This window comes from Macaca thibetana, chromosome 20 (assembly GCF_024542745.1).
Source record: "Macaca thibetana thibetana isolate TM-01 chromosome 20, ASM2454274v1, whole genome shotgun sequence".
Classification (NCBI taxonomy): domain Eukaryota; kingdom Metazoa; phylum Chordata; class Mammalia; order Primates; family Cercopithecidae; genus Macaca; species Macaca thibetana.
In genome coordinates, this window is record NC_065597.1 from 11,070,009 (window position 1) to 11,091,545 (window position 21,537).

The 21,537-nt window shown below is 50.6% G+C and overlaps 1 protein-coding gene across 1 annotated transcript in view; it reads left to right on the forward strand.

Annotated features, from left to right (window-relative positions):
* Window positions 1-2,204: 2,204 nt before the first annotated feature.
* PSKH1 (protein serine kinase H1) overlaps window positions 2,205-21,537 on the forward strand; it is a 36,028-nt gene continuing 16,695 nt past the window's right edge. Inside the window, exons 1-2 of the mRNA XM_050773299.1 lie at window positions 2,205-2,363; window positions 16,206-17,232. Of these exons, the coding sequence (XP_050629256.1) occupies window positions 16,276-17,232 (957 nt within the window). The 5' untranslated portion in view covers window positions 2,205-2,363; window positions 16,206-16,275. The remainder of the gene's footprint in view (window positions 2,364-16,205; window positions 17,233-21,537) is intronic.

Sequence of the window (21,537 nt, forward strand, 5' to 3'; positions counted from 1 at the left end):
ATGTCTTGCTTAAAGTCAAACAGCTCTGGAAGTGTCAGAGCTGGGATTTGATCCCAGGTATGTTTGGCCCCAAAGTCTATACCCTTAATTATTGCACTAGACTTTTGGAAACAATTTTTTAACTTTTTTTTTTTTTTTTGAGACGGAGTTTCACTCTTGTCGCCCAGGCTGGCATGCAATGGTGCGATCTCGGTTCACTACAACCTCTGCCTCCCGGGTTCAAGCAATTCTCCTGCCTCAGCCTCCCAAGTAGCTGGGATTACAGGCGCCCGCCACCACACCTAGCTAATTTTTGTATTTTTGGTAGCAATGGGGTTTCAACCATGTTAGCCAGGCTGGTCTCGAACTCCTGACCTCAGGTGATCTGCCCACCTGGGCCTCCAAAAGTGCTAGGATTACAGGCATGAGGCACTGCGCTGGCCACCATTGTTCTTTTTAAATGAAATCTTGTATGAAACCTTACTACGGCTGGGCGTGGTGTCTCACACCTGTAATCCCAGCACTTTGGGAGGCCGAGGAGGGCAGATCGCCTGAGGTTAGGAGTTCGAGACCAGCTTGGCCAACATGGTGAAACTCTGTCTCTACTAAAAATACAAAAGGGCTGAGCGTGGTGGCTTACGCCTGTAATCCCAGCACTTTGGGAGGCTGAGGTGGGTGGATCAGGAGGTCAGGAGATCGAGACCATCTCGGCTAACACGGTGAAACCCTGTCTCTACTAAAAATATAAAAAATTACCCGGGCGTGGTGGTGGGCCCCTGTAGTTCCAGCTACTCGGGAGGCTGAGGCAGGAGAATGGCATGAACCCAGGAGACAGAGCTTGCAGTGAGCCGAGATTGCGCCACTGCACTCCAGCCTGGGTGACAGAGCGAGACTCCATCTCAACAAAAAAAAAAATTAAAATTAAAAATAAGCCGGGCGCGGTGGCACAAGCCTGTAATCCCAGCACTTTGGGAGGCAGAGACGGGCGGATCACGAGGTCAGGAGATCGAGACCATCCTGGCTAACACGGTGAAACCCCGTCTCTACTAAAAATACAAAAACTTAGCCGGGCGAGGTGGCAGGCGCCTGTAGTCCCAGCTACTCGGGAGGCTGAGGCAGGAGAATGGCGTGAACCCGGGAGGCGGAGCTTGCAGTGAGCTGAGATCTAGCCACTGCACTCCAGCCTGGGTGACAGAGCGAGACTCCGTCTCAAAAAAAAAAAAAATAAATAAATAAAATAAAATAAAATTAAATTAAAAATAAAAATAAGAAAATTAACCGGGCATGCCTGGATAATTTTTGTATTTTTAGTAGAGACGGGGTTTCACCTTGTTGGTCAGACTGGTCTCAAACTCCTGACCTGAGGTGATCCACCTGCCTTAGCCTCCCAAAGTGCAGGGATTACAAGCGTGAGCAACTGCACCCAGCCGACGACAATGTTTTATTGGTGTTAATTTATTTTTAGGTTTAAAGTATAACATTAGCTTATACAGTCAGTCAAAGACAGTTCCATGTGGAAAGTACATACTCAATAAAGATTTGAATACATGAGCCACTGAAATGGGGAAGATGGATGGAGGTTACAATGCACTTACCATCTGCAGCACCTATTTTTCCCCCTCCAAGTTGGGTTGACTGTAAAGTGAACCAGTTCTGATCCTATAGAGAAGTCATTGTGAATGGTAACAATTTTTTAAAAATCCGCTTGCTTTTCAGACTCGGGATATAAATTAAATTAACAACAACAAATAACCATGAGTCCAGAAGTTGGCCCAAGATTGACTTCACCAATCTACAAGTTAACCATTTGCACCTCTTCTTTGATAGAGGCCAAATTCAACACATGGAGTTCTGAAATTATTCTAATTGCAGTTTTAAAAAATATATTTTGTTAATGAAATTTAAGTCAATCCTTTGCGGAGTTCCGGAGGCACTTCCAGAAACCTCTGTTGGAAAGCATTGTTTACCCAAGCTAGCACTACAGAGTCCCCTTTCCCCCAACCAGAAACTTGAAACTTTCTCCTTATTTCCCGCGATCCCTCGTTTTTCTATCACGGATCTGTCCGGCAGACAGCGGTCAAGTTTCTTTGAGCGACAAATAGATCCACCCGCTCAGGAGAGTGCCTGTCCCCGCCCCGAACAGGTTGATTGGCAGGCCACGCTCGGAGATCCGCCAGCCGCGTAGCCCAGCTTCGTGAGAGTCCGCCCCGTCCCGCCCCGTAGGTTTGTTTTGGCTTCAGCTGCGCGCTGTGATGACGCCACGACGCTAACGCCCGAGAATGGCGGCAGCAGCGGCGGCGGCGGCGAAGTCGGTGGCCGCGGCCACTGCCTGGAGATGGCCCACAGAGCCACCGAGACGCCGAAGAGCCCGCCGCCCGCGCGAGGTGAGGCGGCCCGGCCCAGGACGACGGCCCGACGGGCGGGAGGGGCGGCCGAACTGTGGTCGTGGTCGCTTTCTGGCGCACCGGGGCCTGTCCCTGGTCAGTCCGCAGCGTCGGCCCGTGTCCCATGCGCCAGGGCCTACAGGGTTGGAGAGCAGGTCGGGCGATGGCTGCTCGGGTCCCCGGCGTCCGAGTTCGGACTGGCCTCGGAACGTGCTGTCTTGCTGGGTATCCCGTCTCTAGGCCCGCGTGGGCCTGGTGGACGTGGTCGGTTGCCCTGCCTGCTTGCTGTTTAGCCGCCCCGCGTCCAGAGCGGGTCAGGTTGATCCAACCTGGTTGTCCTTGTCCTTACTGCCCTCTCGCGCCCGGCGCCTACTCCACACTCCTCCTTTGCATCTGCCTGGGGCCAGCGGGGCAGCTGATCGCTTCCTTGTGCAGGCTGGGAAATAGCAGGTTTGAGCCCAGCTGGATTGCCTGCTTGGCAAGCTTGTCATTCCTCTACCTGCAAGGGGAAGCCTAGCCCCTCACACTTAGTCCCCCTCCATAAAGCGGCTGAAGTGATAATTCCCACCTGAAAATCTGAATAAGTCCGTCACTGCCTGAAAGTGGTTCCTTAGTGCCTTCAAGACAAAGGCCACGCTTCTTAGCAAGGCATTCAGGGCTCTTCAAAATCTGGTGAAGGCTTAACCAGCCAGTCAACACCAGAGCGCTTTTGTGCTCCCTTTACGTAGTTTATTGTTGTTAAAGCGTGTGGTGCTCCTGTTAGCTCTGGATTCATATCTTTGTGCTTTAGTATTACTAATTTTGAGACAAGGTTTCTTGCCCAAGCTGGAGTGCAATGGCTCATTCATAGCTCACTGCAACCTTGAACTCCTGGATTCAAATGATCCTCCCACCTCAACCTCCCGAGTAGCTGAGACAACAGGCGCTCCCCTCCACGCCTGGCTAAGTTTTAACATTTTTTGTAGAGCCTGGGAGTCTGGCTTTGTTGCCAGGGCTGGCTTCAAGAGACCCTCCCGCCTAGGCTCCCAACGTATTGAGATTATTAATACAAGCGTGAGCCACTGTGCTTGGTCCCCTTGTGCTTTAGATACGCAGTTTTCTCAGTTCTCAATACGCTGCCTTCCACCCCACCGACCACCTACCAGTGTTGGAAACTTACATCTGTCCTATAAAATCCACCTGAGATGTCACTTCCTAGGAAAAAAAATCTCCCTTGCTTGACATATAACCATTAACTCCTCATATCCATGCTGCTACTATTGAGTACATCCTGTTGTGTCACATGGTGGTCTTCTGTGTGCATATGTCTGGCTCTGTGCCTGGCATAAAATAGGGGCTAGCCTCCAGTAGCATTTGCTGAATGCTGACTTATGAATGGATAGATTCAGCTGTATTTTTGAGCACCTATCAGGGCTAGGATCTGAGATGAGCACAGCAAATGCAACGTATGTGTGTGGTAGGTGGTACAGCCTCTTAATCCTGGATAGTCCAAAATCTCCTGGGATAATTTTGTGATACAAATTCAAAAGCCTCACTGTCTGAGGTTTTTTTTCTTTTTGAGACGGAGTTTCGCTCTTTTTGCCCAGGCTGGAGTGCAGTGGCACAATCTTGGTTCACTGCAACCTCTGTCCCCCAGGTTCAAGTGATTCTCCTGCCTCAGCCTCCAGAGTAGCTGGGATTACAGGCAAGCGCCACTACACCCAACTAATTTTTGTATTTTTAGTAGAGATGGGGTTTTACCATGTTGGCCAGGCTGGTCTCGAACTCCTGACCTCAGGTGGTCCACCTGCCTCGGCCTCCCAAAGTGCTGGGATTACAGGAATGAGCCACTATGCCCGGCTGAGATTCTTCTTCTTTTTTTTTTTTAAACAGAGACGATGTCTTGCCATGTTGCCCCAGCTAGTGTCGAACTCCTGGGCTCAAGCAGTCCTCCCACCTTGGCCTCCCAAAGTTTTGGGGTTACAGGCAAGAGCCACTGCACCTGGCCCACTCTTTGAGATTTTGATGAAGAAGATCTGGGGTAGAAATCTGTATTTTTTTTTTTTTTTTGAGACGGAGTCTCGCTGTGTCGCCCAGGCTGGAGTGCAGTGGCGCCATCTCGGCTCACTGCAAGCTCCGCCTCCTGGGTTCACGCCATTCTCCTGCCTCCATGCCATTCTCCTGCCTCAGCCTCCCTACCAGCTGGGACTACAGGCGCCCACCACCATGCCTAGCTAATTTTTTATATTTTTAGTAGAGACGTGGTTTCGCCGTGTTAGCCAGGATGGTCTCAATCTCCTGACCTCGTGATCCGCCCACCTCGGCCTCCCAAAGTGTTGGGATTACAGGCGTGAGCCATCGCGCACAGCTGGAATCTGTTTTTTTTTTTTGTTTTTTTTTTTGAGATGGAGTCTTGCTCTGTCACCCAGGCTGGTAGTGCAGTGTTGTGATCTCAGCTCACTGCAACCTTTGCCTCCCAGGTTCAAGCGATTCTCCTGCCTCAGCCTTCCGAGTAGCTGGGATTATAGGCACGCACCACCACACCTGGCTAATTTTTGTATTCTTAGTAGAGACGGGGTTTCATCCTGTTAGCCAGGCTGGTCTTGAACTCTTGACCTCGTGATCCACCCGTCTCAGCCTCCCAAAGTGTTGGGATTACAGGCGTGAGCCACCTCGTCCGGCAAGGTATCTGTATATTGAAAAAACTTCCCAGGTAACTTTACTGTGCTTTCTTGTTGAAGATCTTTGTCATTGCCTAAGAAAACTGTTGTCTCCTTTGTCCAGTGAGAAGGGCTTGCCTTGTGAACTCCTGTTGTCGTCTCATGCCTAGAAGCATGGGCTTTGGTGTCAGAAAGACCTGGATTCAGTTTCTGGCTTTTCTGAAATCTTGAGGTTCTCTAAGTCCTAATTTCCTTATTCAAAAATAGGAATAATCGTGCCTACTACATGTGCTTGTAGAGAGGAGTGAGATGGTACATATAAGATCCTTAGCATAGTTGGCACTCAGTTAATGGAAGCCACTTTTATTGCTAATGCTCCTCTTCGCAGAGTTTCCCTTGTCAAAAGAAGGACTTGTCTTCTTTTTTCTTTTCTTTTTTTTTTTTTTTTGAGACGATACCTCGCTCTGTCGCCAGGCTGGAGTGCGATGGCGTGAGCTCGGCTAGCTACAACCTCCGACTCCCAGGTTCAAGCCGTTCTCCTGTCTCAGCCTCCCGAGTAGCTGGGACTACAGATGCCTGCCACCATACCCTAATTTTTTTTTTTTTTTTGAGACGGAGTTTTGCTCTTGTTCCCCAGGCTAGAGTGCAATGGCGCGATCTCAGCTCACCGCAACCTCCACCTCCCAGGTTCAAGCAATTCTCCTACCTCAGCCTTCCCAAATAGCTGGGATTATAGGCATGCGCCACCAAGCCCATTGTATTTTTAGTAGAGATGGGGTTTCTCCATGTGGGTCAGGCTGGTCTCAAATTCCTGACCTCAGGTGATCCACCCACCTCGGCCTCCCAAAGTGCTGGGATTACAGGCGTGAGCCATGTTGCCCGGCTTACACACCCAGCTAATTTTTGTATTTTTAGTAGAGATGAGGTTTCACCATATTGCTCAGGCTGGTCTCAAATTCCTGACCTCAGGTGATCCACTAACCTCGGCCTCCCAAAGTGCTGGGATTACAAGCCTGAGCCACCACAACTGGCTAGAAGGTCTTGTCTTAATAAGCCTGTTTGTTCTTCAGGCTTAGTTGTGTGTAGGAAGTGCTTTGTATTATATGATTTCCTCAAGGTCATTTCTGGTCATTGGGGAAAACTGATAATAGTGTGCTTGCTTTTTTTTTTTTTTTTTTGAGACGGAGAATCTGAAGTAGGTGCTGGAGTTCTCTATCAATCACAAGTTCATAGTTAAATGAGTGAGACTTTGCTTTGGCCTTCTGTTTTACTTTGGAAGTGTGAGTTTGTAATATGGGCAACTTAGGTCCTCTTCACAGCTTCCCAGCTGTATGATGTGAATGGGCTATAGGTGTGCCAAAGTATCAACCCTTAAGCTTCACGATAGCTGAGAACAGCTGTCTCCATTGACTCCCGGGTGTTATGCAATAGTATCATTCTATCATTCTCTGTGTATATCTTGGCATGGAGAAAAATTTTTGAGAGAAAGAAGTACAGCACTGGAAGAAGGGAAGCAGTTTTGCTTGTTGAGAACTGGAGAGAGACTTATTTATTTGAACTCCCTTTCCTTCCAGGAATCTTACTCAATGAGCATTAAGCTAGTTTGTGTTGGCTAGGTCATCACTGAACTAATTCTTGGTACAGCCCTCTGTTGCCATGGTGTCTGATGTGATGCTAAGGTGGAAAAATGTGATGTTTTCATTTGCTGGGAGAACGTTTTCTTTCCAAGCTGCCACCCTTGAAATGGCCTCTCAGGGCATCATAAGAGTCATGGATCAAGGGACTGTTGGTGTGGAGCCATCAAGGCTGTGAGTTTCTTGAGAGTAGAGACTATGGCTACCTGCTTTTTGTTTGTCACAACCTCTGGCAGAGTTCCTGACCCACAGCAGGAATTCAGTAAATATTTCTGGGTTGAACATGGAATTTTGGAAGGAGAACCCCAGGTGCATTGCCAGGGTCTATATTTCTGATGATGGCATGGTCTCACTCTGTTGCCAGGCTGGATTGCAGTGGCATAATCATAGCTCACTGCAACCTTGCCTTCCCATGTTCAAGTGACTCTCACCTCAGCCTCCTGAGTGGGACTACAGGCACACAGCACCACACCCAGCTAATTTTTTTTTGTTTTTTTGAGATGGAGTCTTGCTCTGTCGCCCAGGCTGGAGTGCAGTGGCACCATCTCGGCTCACTGGAAGCTCTGCCTCCCGGGTTCACACCATTCTCCTGCCTCAGCCTCCCAAGTAGCTGGGACTACAGGCGCACACCACCATGCCCGGCTAATTTTTTGTCTATTTTTAGTAGAGATGGGGTTTCATTCTGTTGGCCAGGGTGGTCTTGAACTCTTGACCCCATGATCCACCTTCATCAGCCTTCCAAAGTGCTGGGATTACAGGTGTGAGCCACTGCGCCCGGCCACACCCAGCTAATTTTTTTTAACATTTTTTTGTAGAGAGGCCAAGACAGGCAGATCACTTGGGCTCAAGAGTTCGAGAATAGCCTGGGCAACATGGTGAAACCCTGTCTCTACTGAAAATACAAAGATTAGCCGGGCATCCTAGTTCTCGGGAGGCTGAGGCACAAGAACCACTTGAACCCAGGAGGCGGAGGCTGCAGCGAGCCGAGATTGTGCCACTGCACTCCAAACTGGGTGACAGAGTGAGACCCTATCCCGAAAAAAAAGAAAAAACTTTTTTTTCTGTAGAGACAAGGTCTTGTTATGTTGCCCAGCCTGGTTTGAAACTCCTGGCTTCAAGCAATCCTCCTATCCTTGCCCCCAGAGTGTTGGGATTATAGGCGTGTGCCACTGCATCCAGCCTTATTTCTGGAATTATTGAGAAATTACTAACTACTTCATTTTGGTAGACAGTTTTTCTTTTTCTTTTTTTTTTTTTTTTTTTTGGAAATGGAGTCTCGCTCTGTTGCCCAGGCTGGAGTGCAGTGGCACGATCTTGGCTCACTGCCACCTCTGCCTCCCGGGTTCGAGCAGTTCTCTGCCTCAGCCTCCCGAGTAGCCGGGATTACAGGCACGTGCCACCACACCTGGCTAATTTTTGTGTTTTGAGTAGAGACAGGGTTTCACCATCTTGGCCAGGCTGGGCTTGAACTCCTGACCTTGTGATCCGCCTGCCTCGACCTCCCAAAGTGCTGGGATTACAGGTGTGAGCAGCACCACCCAGCCGGTAGACAGTTTTTCAAAACATGGCAGTAGAATATGGAGATCTTTGCAGGTGACAGGTTATAAAGCTTTGCTTGGAGAGGGCAAGGTTCCTATGTTTCCTTGTCTGGAAGACATTCACAGACCCTGCCTCTATGGCCAGGAAATTGCTTCAGGATTCATCCTTGCTCCCTGCTCCGGGACCCTGGCTTTCCCCACAAATGGGGCTAGCTTTGGCAGCTTGTGAACAAACTTGCTTTGGCATTCAGATAAGAATCTGTAAAACTCAAACTTCCTTCCTTCATTGTTGAGGATACTTACAGGGTGTCCAAAGAGTGTGGCTATGGTTTAACCACCGATCTGGCCTCTTCAAAATTTCTGAGGTTCTCTTTGCCTTGCAGCAAAGAGAAATCCAAGAGCCAGACCACATTTCTTTTCTTTTCTTTTTTTTTTTTGAGATGGAGTCTCGCTCTGTCGCCCAGGCTGGAGTGCAGTGGCGTGATCTCGACTCACTGCAACCTCTACCTTCCAGGTTCAAGCGATTTTTCAGCCTCAGCCTCCCGAGTATCTGGGATTCCAGGTGTTCACCACCACACTCGGCTAATTTTTTTGTATTTTTAGTAGAGATGGGGTTTCACCATGTTGGACAGGTGGTTTCAAACTCCTGATCTCAAGTGATCCACTTGCCTCAGCCTCCCAGAGTGCTAGGGTTACAGGCAGGAGCCACTGTGCCCGGCCTGTTTTTCTTTTTCTTTTTCTTTTTTTTTCTTCTTCGGAGTGTTGCCCTGTCGCTCAGGCTGGAGTGCAGTGGCATGATCTCAGCTCACTGCAACCTCCGCTTCCCAGGGTCAAACGATTCTCCTCCCTCAGCTTCCGAGTAGCTGGGATTACAGGCACCCACCACGATGCCTGGAAATGTTTTTTGTATTTTTAGTAGAGACGGGTTTCACCATGTTGGCCAGGCTGATCTTGTACTCCTGACCTCAGGTGATCTGCCCGCCTTGGCCTCCCAAAGTGCTGGGATTACAGGCGTGAGCCACTGCACCCGGCCAGACCACATTTCATTTGCTCTGAGTTCAGCACTTTGATAAATACCAAGGGAGTTCTGGAAACCTGAGAATGGCCCCTTCCCTCAAGGGTCTGACAGCTGTAGTGATCAAAGGCCGTCCGGAATAGAGCAGTGAGCAGCGTGACTCAGATTATAGTTAGAATGGAGGTTTCTAAAGCAGACCTTTCAGGAAAGATCCTCAGGAAAGCTTTGTGGGTTCATCAACTCAGTGGCATGGGGAAGGTTCGAGGCCTGGACTGGATGAGGCCCAGCACTGCTGGAGTCTTTCCTGAGTGCTAGAAGGAGCCCCAGATGGGGAACTAGGAGATTTGGGTCCAAGATGCTTCGTCACCACCGTCTGAGTGGCTTTGGACGAGTCTCTTTACCTCTCCTGGACTGTCATTTCTGTAGAGTGTCAGTGAGGATGATAATGCTGAATGCTTACACTCATTGCCACACTGTCCAATGTGCATGCCTTCCTTGAAGAGTGCTTTGGACCAGGCTGGGAGTTGAAGGTTTGGAGGCGGACTCTAGAGAGTTGGGTACTTTCTGCAAGATGACATAGTGTGACCCTCCTGGGAAGTCTCTCTTTCTGAAGCTTCCTTACTCATCCTTGCCCACCCCTACACCCACCATGGTCACTGGGCTAGAGGCACACACAAGAGATGCTGGGAACAGGAAAAGGCTCTGCTTTTCTTCCTAGGAGCTTTACCAGCCACCTCCCGTGTCATAGAGTCTGCATTTTCACCTGACCACAGTGTGGAGAGGGAGTTTAACAGATGTGATGGCCGGGCGCGGTGGCTCAAGCCTGTAATCCCAGCACTTTGGGAGGCTGAGACGGGCGGATCACGAGGTCAGGAGATCGAGACCATCCCGGCTAACACGGTGAAACCCCGTCTCTACTAAAAAAAATAACAAAAAACTAGCCAGGCATGGTGGCAGGTTCCTGTAGTCCCAGCTACTGGAGAGGCTGAGGCAGGAGAATGGCGTAAACCCGGGAGGCAGAGCTTGCAGTGAGCTGAGATCCGGCCACCGCACTCCAGCCTGGGCGACAGAACGAGACTCCATCTCAAAAAAAAAAAAAAACAGATGTGATGGGACTGTGGAGCAGCTGTGATCACCTGGGGGCTGTTGCCCATGATCTCCACCTCTCAGCCAGCACCCTCTCTTGTCCACTTTCTTTTTTTTTTTTTTTCCCCTCTCTTGGCCAATTTAGTCTAATATCATCCTCCAGTTTCAATCTGTAGTTGGGATGGTGGAGTACCCGCATCAGCCTGTCTTTACAGAGTTTCTGATTGGAATCAATGGGAGAGAAACTGTGTCCCAGGAAGAGAAAAGGAAGGTCAGAGGGAAAATCCTTGACTCTCTTATTGCCGACTGACTTTATTTATTTATCTATTTATTTTTATTTATTTTTTTCTTTTTTTTTTTTTTTTTTGAGACGGAGTCTCGCTCTGTCACCCAGGCTGGAGTGCAGTGGCCAGATCTCAGCTCACTGCAAGCTCCGCCTCCCGGGTTCCCGCCATTCTCCTGCCTCAGCCTCCCTAGTAGCTGGGACCACAGGTGCCGCCACCTCGCCCGGCTAATTTTTTGTGTTTTTAGTAGAGACGGGGTTTCGCCGTGTTAGCCAGGATGGTCTCGATCTCCTGACCTTGTGATCCGCCCGTCTCGGCCTCCCAAAGTGCTGGGATTACAGGCTTGAGCCACCGCGCCCGGCCATATTTTTGTATTCTTTTGGTAGAGATGGGGTTTTACTATATTGGTCAGACTGGTCTCGAGCTCCTGATCTTGTGATCCGCCCACCTCGACCTCCCAAAAGTGCTGGGATTACAGGTCTGAGCCACCGCGCCCAGCCTAATTTTTGTATTTTTAGTAGAGACAGAGTTTCTCCATGTTGATCAGGCTGGTCTCAAACTCCCAACCTCAGGTGATTCACCTGCCTCAGCCTCCCAAAGTGCTAGGATTACAGGCGTGAGCCACCGTGCCCAGCCTACCCAGCTAATTTTGTAATCTTTTGTAGAGACAGGGTCTCACTGTGTTGTCCAGGCGAGTCTCGAACTCCTGCACTCAAGCTATCCCCGGAACCTCAGCCTCCCAAAGAGTTGGGATTACTCCCAAAGTGCTGGGATTACTCCCAGTGCTGGGATGACCACACCTGGCCAATGGGACACCATACTCTTACTTGTCTTTTTTTTTTTTTTTTTTTTTTGAGACAGAGTCTCACTCTGTCGCCCAGGCTGGAGTGCAGTGGTGCAATCTCTGCTCACTGCAACCTCCGCCTCCCGGGTTCACGCCATTCTCCTGCCTTAGCCTCCCGCATAGGTGGGAATACAGGTGCCTGCCACCACGCCCAGCTAATTTTTTGTATTTTTAGTGGAGACAGGGTTTCACCGTGTTAGCCACTATGATCTTGATCTCCTGACCTCGTGATCCGCCCGCCTCGACCTCCCAAAGTGCTGGGATTAAAGGCATGAGTCACCACGCCCAGCTCTTACTGGCCCTTTTTTTTTTTTTTTTTTTTTTTTTTTTTTTTTTGAGACGGAGTCTCGCTGTGTCTCCCAGGCTGGAGTGCAGTGGCGTGATCTCAGCTCACTGCAAGCTTCTCCTCCCGGGTTCACACCATTCTCCCGCCTCAGCCTCCCAAGTAGCTGAGACTACAGGCGCCCGCCACCACGCCCGGCTAGTTTTTTGTATTTTTAGTAGAGACAGGGTTTCACCATGTTAGCCAGGATAGTCTCGATCTCCTGACCTCGTGATCCACCCGCCTCGGCCTCCCAAAGTGCTGGGATTACAGGCTTGAGCCACCGCGCCCGGCCTCTTACTGGCCCTTTTAATCCACTTTGACCCTCCTCCAGGTCAACCTCATCCTTCTCTCTAAACACAGATCTGACTGCCTCTTTTCTCGTAAACGCTTTCATAGCTCTCCTTCACTTCCCAGGAAGGTCCTGGTCCTCACTTGTGTTGCTCTCCAGAACCAGCTTCTGCTGACCTTCTATAACTTCATCTCCACATTCCTGCCTTTATACCACCAAACTGCCCATTCCTAGACACAGGATGTTACTCTGGGTTTCTGAGCCTTTACAGTGTGTTATTCTCTCTCTCTGAAACACCATTCCTACCTTTCCTCATCTGACTCATTCTTGCTTCAAAATTCAGCATGGAGGTTACCTCCTTCAGGAAGGTTTTCCTAACCCCGGCTTCACTCTACGTTATCTACTGTTGGTTCTTAAACTTAACACTTACCGTGTTATATTGAAATTATGTTTTTGGCTGGTCGCAGTGGCTCACACCTGTTATCCGAGCACTTTGGAAAGCCAAAGCTGGCAGATCACCTGAGGTCAGGATTTGGAGACCAACCTGGCCAACATGAAACCCTTTCTCTCAATTACCCAGGCGAGATGGCAGGTGCCTGTAATCCCAGCTACTTGTGAGCCTGAGGCATGAGAATCGCTTGAACTTGGGAGACAGAAGCTGCAGTTAGCTGAGGTCGTGCCTCTGCACTCCAGCCTGGGTGAAGGAGACTCTGTCTCAAAAAAAGAAAAAAAAAATTATCTCTTTTTATGCTTCTCTCTTTTTTTAGATTGTGAGTCAGTTGACCATGTTCTACTTGTTTGTGTGTGTGTGTGTGTGTGTGAAAATATAACCTACATTGGACCATGTTTTATTTATTCCTGTGCCCCTGGTATCTACTAGATATTTAATAAATGTTTTATCTGAATTGATCATTCGTCTTCCAGTTCTGTGTGTCATAATTTTTTTCTTTTTGACAGAGTTTCGCTGTTGTTGCCCAGGCTGGAGTTCTATGGAGTGATCTCGGCTCACTCCAACCTCTGCCTCCTGGGTTCAAATGATTCTCCTGCCTCAGCCTCCCAAGTAGCTGGGATTACAGGCATGTGCCACCAAGCCCGGCTAATTTTGTATTTCTAGTAGAGACGGGGTTTCACGATGTTGGCCAGGCTGGTCTTGAACTCCCGACCTCTGGTGATCCGCCCGCCTTGGCCTCCCAAAGTGCTGGGATTACAGGCGTGAGCCACCGCACCCAGCCTGTTTTTTTTGGAGACGGACTCTCTCTTTGTCGCCCAGGCTGGAGTACAGTGGCCGGATCTCAGCTCACTGCAAGCTCCGCCTCCCGGGTTCACTCCATTCTCCTGCCTCAGCCTCCCGAGTAGCTGGGACTACAGGCGCCCGCCACCTCGCCTGGCTAATTTTTTGTATTTTTTAGTAGAGACGGCGTTTCACCGTGTTAGCCAGGATGGTCTCGATCTCCTGACCTCGTGATCCACCCGCCTCGGCCTCCCAAAGTGCTGGGATTACAAATGTGAGCCACTGTGCCCAGCCTTTTTTTTTTTTTTTTTTTTTTTTTTTTTTTTTTTTTTTTTTTGAGACGGAGTCTCGCTCTGTCACCCCGGCTGGAGTGTAGTGGCCGGATCTCAGCTCACTGCAAGCTCCGCCTCCCGGGTTCCTGCCATTCTCCTGCCTCAGCCTCCCGAGTAGCTGGGACTACAGGCGCCCGCCACCTCGCCCGGCTAGTTTTTTGTATTTTTTAGTAGAGACGGGGTTTCACCGTATTAGCCAGGATGGTCTCGATCTCCTGACCTCGTGATCCACCCGTCTCGGCCTCCCAAAGTGCTGGGATTACAGGCTTGAGCCACCGCGCCCGGCCTTTTTTTTCTTTTAAGACAGATCTCGCTCTGTTGCCCGGGCTGGAGTGCAGTGGCGCAGTCTTGGCTCAGTGCAACCTTCACCGGGTTCAAGTGATTCTTCTGCCTCAGCCTCCCTAGTAGCTGGGGTTACAAACAGGTGTGCATCACCACACCCAGCTAATGTTTTTTTTTTTAGTAGAGACGAGGTTTTACCATGTTGCCTAGGCTGGTCTTGAACTCTGGACTTCAAGTGATCCGCCCACCTCGGCCTCCCAAAGTGCTGGGATTACAGGCGTGAGCCACTGGGCTCCGCCTGTGTGTCATAATTAATAGGAAATCCTTAGCTCTCTTCAACCCTTGGAGCACTCGGGTAGACATAGAGAAGAGCCCTCTCGTTAGAAAGGTTGTACCTCTGGAAAGCAGTAACTTCAGCACTGCACCTTGTCCGGGGCCCCACCAGCCCCAGGGTATTGTTCATGGTTGGAACATCTCTGGGAATCAAACTGGAAGGGCTCCTGAATCCCCATCGTAAGGAAGCAAAATAACCCTGATCTTCATCCTGAGTTAAATCTGAGTGAAACTGCCAGTGTCGTCTCTGAGCTCAAGCCCCTCTGACTCTTTTTTTTTTTTTTTTTTTTTTTTTGAGATGGAGTCTCACTCTTTTGCCCAGGCTAGAGTGGGGTGGCACAATGTCAGCTCACAGCAACCTCTGCCTCTCGGGTTCAAGCGATTCTTGCCCAAGTAGCTGGGATTACAGGCGCCCGTCACCACGCCCAGCTAATTTTTATACTTTTAGTAGAAATGGGGTTTTACCATGTTGGCCAGGCTGATCTCAAACTCCTGACCTCAGGTGATCTGCCTGCCTTGACCTTCCAAAGTGATGGGATCACAGGCATGAGCCACCATGCCCGGCCCCGCCTCTGACTCTTGAATGAAGACCAGGCAAGTTTTGCAGTCACCAGGTGGCGTGTGCTGAGGCTTGTGGTCCCAAGTTCACTGGAGTTGATTACAGCAGCTCTGGGCCTTGTGTGGGATTTCAGCCATCCATGTAGTGTGCTGGGGAAGTGAGAGACCCTGGAATAGGGAGTTAAACTGCTAGGGTGGGGACGGTGCATTAGCGAAGGAGTGGAAGCCTTCCAGGAGAATGAGGGAGAGCCCCCAGGGAAGTGGTTTGTTGTTTGTTGCAGAGGGACCAACCCCTGTAGGAAGCCCAAAGGGCTGGGAAAGATATCCATGAAGGAGGCCTTGGAGAAGCAGCTGTCTGAGCCCTGGTGGGTGATGGTGTTAGAGAGCAGGCCTCCAACACTTCACACCCCCATTTTGGAAAAGATGAGTCAGAATAATAAGAGGAATGATTTTAACATTTTAGAAACATGGGACTTCAACTAGGATAAGGGGCCCAGGCAGAGGAGTGAGGAGGGTGGGCGCCCTGACGGCTGAGGCTGTGCGTGTTCCTGCCCCCTCTCAGGGTTGAAGAGCAGCATGAGACTGAGGCCCAGGGAGATATGAGTCAAAGCCGTGATGTGGCTGGGCGTGATGGCTCACACCTGTAATCCCAGCACTTCGGGAGGCTGAGGCGGGCGGATCACGAGGTCAGGAGATTGAGACCATCCTGGTTAACATGGTGAAACCCCGTCTCTATTAAAAAAAAAATACAAAAAATTAGCTGGGCGTGGTGGTGGGCGCCTGTAGTCCCAGCTACTTGGGAGGCTGAGGCAGGAGAATGGCGTGAACCCGGGTGGCGGAGCTTGCAATGAGCAGAGACCGTGCGCCACTGCACTCAAGCCTGGGCGACAGAGCGAGACTCCGTATCAAAAAAAAAAAAAAGAAGCCGTGATGCTCGGGCCATCTTTTCAGCTAGACCCTATGTTGAGATGTTGAGTCTGGGGTCTTGAACAGCAAAGCTATACTCCTGACCAGGGAAATAAATGAGAGCCAGGACTTCGGTTTTTTGTTTGTTTGTTTGAGACAGAGTCTCGCTCTGTCACCCATGCTGGAGTGCAGTGGTGCAATCTCAGCTCACTGCAACCTCCACCTCCTGGGTTCAATCAATTCTTGTGCCTCAGCCTCCCGAGTAGCTGGGATTACAGGTATATGCCACCGTGACCGGCTAATTTTTGTAATTTTAGTAGAGACGGGTTTTCACCATGTTGGCCAGGCTGGTCTTGAACTCCTGACCTTAGGTAATCCACTTGCCTAAGCTTCCCGAGGTGTTGGGATTACAAGTGTGAGCCATCATGCCTGGCTAGGAGTTTGGTTTTAATGAGACTGGGTTTCTGGAGAGGGAGAGCTGAGGAGGACGGCTGGTTTCCTTAGAGTTGTCCTAGCTGTGCTGACTTGTTCTCTCTTTGTGTGTAGGTGTAGACGGGGCACTGCCTTCAGAGCAGGTCCTGCCAGCCTCGCTGGAGAGGATGCCCTCGTGTCCGTGATGGGCTGTGGGACAAGCAAGGTCCTTCCCGAGCCACCCAAGGATGTCCAGCTGGATCTGGTCAAGAAGGTGGAGCCCTTCAGTGGCACTAAGAGTGATGTGTACAAGCACTTCATCACAGAGGTGGACAGTGTTGGCCCTGTCAAAGCTGGGTTCCCAGCAGCAAGTCAATATGCACACCCCTGTCCCAGTCCCCCGACTGCTGGCCACACGGAGCCTCCCTCAGAACCACCACGCAGGGCCAGGGTAGCTAAGTACAGGGCCAAGTTTGACCCACGTGTGACAGCTAAGTATGACATCAAGGCCCTAATTGGCCGAGGCAGCTTCAGCCGAGTGGTACGTGTAGAGCACCGGGCAACCCGGCAGCCATATGCCATCAAGATGATTGAGACCAAGTACCGGGAGGGACGGGAGGTGTGTGAGTCGGAGCTGCGTGTGCTGCGTCGGGTGCGTCATGCTAATATCATCCAGCTGGTGGAGGTGTTCGAGACGCAGGAGCGGGTGTACATGGTGATGGAGCTGGCCACTGGTGGAGAGCTCTTCGACCGCATCATTGCCAAGGGCTCCTTCACCGAGCGTGATGCCACACGGGTGCTACAGATGGTGCTGGATGGCGTCCGGTATCTGCACGCACTGGGCATCACACACCGAGACCTCAAACCTGAGAATCTGCTCTACTACCATCCAGGCACTGACTCTAAGATCATCATCACCGACTTTGGCCTGGCCAGTGCTCGCAAGAAGGGTGACGACTGCTTGATGAAGACCACCTGTGGCACGCCTGAGTACATTGCCCCAGAAGTCCTGGTCCGCAAGCCCTACACCAACTCAGTGGACATGTGGGCGCTGGGCGTCATTGCCTACATCCTACTCAGTGGCACCATGCCGTTTGAGGACGACAACCGTACCCGGCTGTACCGGCAGATCCTCAGGGGCAAGTACAGTTACTCTGGGGAGGTGAGTCTGTGCTGCCCTGTCCCGGCATGTTGGGGAGGCACCTGCGGGGGCAGGTATTTCCTGCAGCTCTGTCAGAGGTACGTCCTCAGGGCCATGCTCATGAGGGCCAGGCAGGTCATGTAAAAGGGACAAAGTGAGACTATCACAGTGTAGTTTGGGTTCCCTCAAGGTGAGCCCTGAGACAAGGGCTTGGGAGCAGATAGTTTATTTAGGATGTGATTTGAGTAACTGCAAGTGAAGGAGTGGGGAAAGCGAGGCAGGAAAGGGAGAAAGTCAGTAGAGTAGATTGAGAAGTGGCTGCCACTGTGGGCCACTGGAGACCATGGTAATAACCATGTGGAACGTGCCTCACAGTTGTACCACCAAAGAGCAGGAACGTGAGTTTCTTTCTTTCTTTCTTTCTTTTTTTTTATCCACCGACTCCTGTACTTCATGGGTTGAGAATTTCTTTGAGGGCACTAAATCCCTGGTGCTTCTGGGCTGTCCTGATACCAACTAGTGCTAGAGAAAGTCTTTAGGCAGAGAAGCAGAGAGATGCAGGCACTGGCGGTGGGAAGCTGTTGCCAGGCACCAAGCAGTGTGCCACAGCTGCAGATGAGCTCAGAGGTGGGCTGAAAGTATGTGGGTATCTGCATCTGCTCTGTGGGGCCCCAGCCAAGCTAGACTGAACATGCCCATCTCAGAAAGCAGCTTCTCATCTCTGTCCAGTTTTGCCACACAGTGAGGACCTCATGTGTCCATATCTGATTTTTTTTTAGAAGAGAAGCCAGAAAATCTGATCTTTTATTTTTTGAGATGGAGTCTTGCTCTGTTGCCCAGGCTGGAGTGCAGTGGCACAATCTTGGCTCATTGTAATCTCCACCTCCTGGGTCCGAGCGATTCTCCTGCCTCAGCCTCCTAAGTGGCTGGGATTACAGACCTGGGATTACAGGCCCGCACCACCTCGCCCAGCTAATTTTTGCATTTTTAGTAGAGATGAGGTTTCGCCATGTTGGCCAGGCTGGTCTCGAACTCCAGACCTCAGGTGATCTGCCCGCCTTGGCCTCCCAAAGTTTTGGGATTACAGGTGTGAGCCATTGCACCCGGCCAGAAAGTCTAATCTTAAAATGTTAGAATATTCTGATTCACATATTTAAGCAGCTTCTTGTGCGCCAACAAACAGTAACCTGCAGGTCGGATTCAACCGCCAGGCCGTCAGTTTGTGTCTTTGGATCCATTGATAGTCCTGATACCTCCCAAAATGTGTGAGGTTTCAGCACCGTTGGGAGCTGAAGGAAGGTACAGAAAAAGTGAGGGCTGATTGGTCCTTAGGAAGGATGCTGACTGGGTAGAAGACAAGGCTGACCGTAGGAAGCAGCAAGCATGGCAGCTGGAGCCTAGTGGTGTGCTGAGAAGGCTGTGAAGAAGAGAGTATGTGTCAGCTTTATGTGGGAGGGAGGTGAGCTTGGCAGGATGACAAGATTTTGCCCAGGCAGTGAGAGCTCCCTCTTCTAGGGGGCTCCCCATAGAGTGTTTCTCTCAGACATGGACCTGCTGAGGTGCTATCTGTGCCTCTTGTACATCTTCTGTAGAAGGGAAGGAGCTCTGGAAGAGCTCCCTTCTGTGGCCCAGCTTTCCTCCCAGGGGTATGGGCTGGGCCCTCTCTGGCCCCAGCCAGCATTTCCTTCAAGAGTCACCCAACAGCTGGCCAGGTGCGGTGGCTCACACCTGTAATCCCAGAACTTTGGGAGGCCGAGACAGGTGGATTACTGGAAGTCAGGAGTTTAAGACCAGCCTGGCCAACATGGTGAAACCTTATCTCTACTGAAAACACAAAATTAGCCAGGTGTGGCAGTGGGCACCTATAATCCCAGCTACTCGGGAGGCTGAGGTAAGAGAATCACTTGAACCCGGGAGGCAGAGGTTGCAGTAAACCGAGGCTGTGCCATTGCACTCCAGCCTGGGCAAAAAGAGTGAAACTCCGTCTCAAAAAAAAAAAAAAGTCACCTAACAGCCTCCTGCCACTTACTTTGCCTTTAGCACTTGAGGTCCTGTGCTGTATCACCTTCCCTGACAGCTTCCAGATGTGGCTATGGGATCCATTGAGGACTTCCTCCTGCTGGGGAGGGGGTTGGCATTCCCTAGGGGCATCCCCATGTTATGCCTCTCAAAGGTGGCACAAGGAAGGGAGGGAAGCTTTCCTCCTCAGGCTGGCTCTGTTGCAGGCACAGGGGATGGTGTTTGTTTGTACCACTCTTAGGAGATGGTTGAGTAGGAGTCAGGCAGGTGGTGAAGATTTATACCAGTAACTGGGATCTGTGGGCCTAAGGGTGAAGGGGCCACTGTAGACCACCAGGTGCTTACTGCAGAGTGGTCAGCCTTGTGGAGAACTCAGTCCTGGCCCACTGTCATTCTCAGGTTTTAAGTGGACAGGTGAGTTCTGCAGAAAATCTGTCACATGCTTATAGCACTGGGCGATAAATGGGACCATACTGGTACTGAATGAGAGCCTGCGAAGCCAGAGAACAGTCCCCAATACTCAGTTAAAAGTCAGAAGTGCCCAACAGTGAATTAACTATCACACTCGGGACCATTCCAGTCTAATTAGATTTGATTCAGGGTTCAGATAATTTGGTTCCCAGCATCATCATGGCAAGTGTGAGCTTTTGGTGTCTATGGAAGGCACTGGGAAGTGTGAGAGGAGCAGGCACAGGTGGTGACAGAGGGAACAATTTAAAGACGAGCCCCTTGATCCTGATGATGATCCCCTCAGTAATGTTGGGGCAATGCCCTGATGTTTACTTGGTTGTCAGATATGGATTGGCCATCAGGTTGGCACAATCTGTAGCTATAAACTGGAGATAAGAAATCCTCTTCCAAGGCTGGGCACGGTGGCTCATGCCTGTAATCCCAGCATGTTGGGAGGCTGAGGTGGGCAGATCATGAGGTCAGGAGATGGAGACCATTCTGGCTAACACAGTGAAACCTCGTCTATACTAAAAATACAAAAATTAGCCGGGTGTGGTGGCGGGCGCCTGTAGTCTCAGCTACTCAGGAGGCTGAGGCAGGATAATGGCGTGAACCCGGGAGGTGGAGCTTGCAGTGAGCCGCGATGGTGCCAGTGCACTCCAGCCTGGGCGTGAGTGAGACTCCGTCTCAAAAACAAACAAACAAAAATAAATCCTCTCCTAACTGGGCGTGGTGGCTCACACCTGTAATCCCAGCACTTTGGGAGGCCAAGGCGGGAGGATCACTTGAGGTCGGGAGTTCGAGACCAGCCTGACCAACATGGTGAAATCCATCTCTACTAAAAATGCAAAATTAGTCGGGCATGGTGGCATATGCCTGTAATCCCAGCTACTTGGGAGGCTAAGGCAGGAGAATCGCTTGAACCCGCAAGGCAGAGGTTGCAGTGAGCTGAGATTGTGCCATTGCACTTCAGCCTGGGCAACAAGAGTGAAACTCTTGTCTCAAAAAAAGGAAAACAAAAACAAAAAAAATCCTCTCCCAGGCTGGGCATGGTGGCTCACATTTGTAATCTCAGCTGAGGCAGGAGGATCACCTGAAGCCAGGAATTTGAGACTGCCTGGGCAATATAGTGAGACTCCATCCTAAAATAAAACAAAATTTAGCCAGGTGTGGGCACATGCCTGTAGTCCCAGCTACTCAGGAGGCTGAGGTAGGAGGATCACTTAAGCCCAGGAGTTCAAGGTTGCAGGGAGCTGTGAATGTGCCACTGCACTCCAGCCTGTGTGAAGATGGTGTCTTGCTGTGTTACCCAGGCTGGAGTGCAGGGGTGCCATCTTGGCTCACTGCAGCTTCCATCTCCCAGATTCAAGTGATTCTCCTGCCTCAACCTCCCGAGTAGCTGGGACTACAGGCACATGCCACCACGCACGGCTAATTTTTTATATTTTTAGTAGAGATGGGGTTTCAACATGTTGGCCAGGCTGGTCTTGAACTCCTGACCTCAGGTGATCCGCCTGCCTCAGCCTCCTAAAGTGCTGGGATTACAGGTGTGAGCCACCACACCTGGCCAAGACCCTGTCTTAAAAAAAAATTGTTTTTTTTTTTAAAGCCTGTCCTGGTGTTCTCTGATACAGCTATAAAAGCATGCCAGGGGCCGGGCGCGGTGGCTCAAGCCTGTAATCTCAGCACTTTGGGAGGCCGAGACGGGCGGATCACGAGGTCAGGAGATCGAGACCATCCTGGCTAACACGGTGAAACCCCATCTCTACTAAAAAATACAAAAAACTAGCCGGGCGAAGTGGCGGGCGCCTGTGGTCCCAGCTACTCGGGAGGCTGAGGCAGGAGAATGGCTTAAAC